Genomic DNA, 1,064 nt, shown 5'->3' with positions numbered 1-1,064 from the left:
TGGGGGCTGCGCTCACCCACGATCTTGCTGTCTTCCCTCTCCAGGTAGCGCTTCCACATCAGGTTGGCGCGTTCGTCGTCGCTGCGGGGCGCAGTTTGGGGTCACGAGGGTCCCCACGACCCCACGGCGTCCCCCCCCCCCCCCCCGCCCCCCCCACTCGGGGTCCCCCCTCCCCACACCTCATGCTCTCGCTGTCCTCGGGGTGGGGGCTGCGCCGGGTGTCCGCCAGGATGCTGGGGGTCCTGCGGCCCTTGCGGTTGATCTCGGCGTGCAGTCGGTCCATGAAGAACTTGAGGAACTCCTGGGCGTCCTGCTGGCTGCAAGGGGGGGGGAAGGGGGGGGTCAGCACCCATGGGTGCCAATAAACCAACCGCAGGGGCGAGGGGAAGCGGCCTCAGGTTTCCCCTACCAGCTCCCAAGCGTGGGGATGAGGGGGAGCACCCATAGGGATCCCCCATGGCACCAACAGGGAGCACCCAGGGGTCTCCAATGACACCACCCATAGCGATAAGCACCCATGGGTGCCCCATGGCACCAAAAGGAGAACCCAGGGGTCACCCATGGCACCCAAACATGGGGATGAGCACCTTTGGGTCCCCCCACGGCACCAACAGGGAGCACCCAGGGGTCTCTAATTAACGCCCAGCACCCATGGGTGCCCCACAGCCTCACCTGTATCCAGTGAAGGAAGGGACGTACTTCTGGAAGATGGCCTTAAAGCGCCCAGGGTTGACGGCCTCGGTGGATTCCGGGTGCCAGAGGGCAGCGATGACATCGGCGAAGGCTGCAGGGATGCTTGGGGGTCAGCATGGAGGTTCTGGAAGGGATTGAAATCGCCTGGGGGCTGGGGGGCAGCACCCACCCTCAGTGAGCTCCTGTGGGCCGCGGGCTCCGGGCGGCTGCTCCTGGAGGAATTCCTTCCTCAGGCAGAAATCCCGTAACGGTTTGGTGCTGCTCAGGCACTGCAGCACCGCGTTCATGAAGCACTGCGGGACAGCAAAGGGACGAGGTGACACCACGGCGTCCCCAGGGATGGCAGCAAGCAGGGACTGGGGGGGGGGGGA

General features: G+C 65.8%; 1 protein-coding gene across 1 annotated transcript; it reads right to left on the bottom strand.

The window, feature by feature from the left end:
- Positions 1 to 16: 16 nt before the first annotated feature.
- On the bottom strand, positions 17 to 986 carry LOC122194086 (ubiquitin carboxyl-terminal hydrolase 21-like; the record flags this gene model as incomplete). The annotated part of the gene is made up of 4 exons (XM_042895001.1): positions 17 to 81; positions 180 to 317; positions 673 to 784; positions 863 to 986. Coding segments are annotated over 4 exons (439 nt in total), but the record flags the coding sequence as incomplete, so codon positions are not given.
- Positions 987 to 1,064: the final 78 nt, after the last annotated feature.

The sequence above is a fragment of the Lagopus leucura genome, unplaced genomic scaffold (genome assembly GCF_019238085.1).
Source record: "Lagopus leucura isolate 7727_CA_CO unplaced genomic scaffold, USGS_WTPT01 20421-0_obj-0_obj, whole genome shotgun sequence".
In the NCBI taxonomy this organism is placed as follows: Eukaryota; Metazoa; Chordata; class Aves; order Galliformes; family Phasianidae; genus Lagopus; species Lagopus leucura.
The sequence above is the reverse complement of the archived record's forward strand: the minus strand, read 5'-3'. Positions and strand labels throughout refer to the sequence as shown.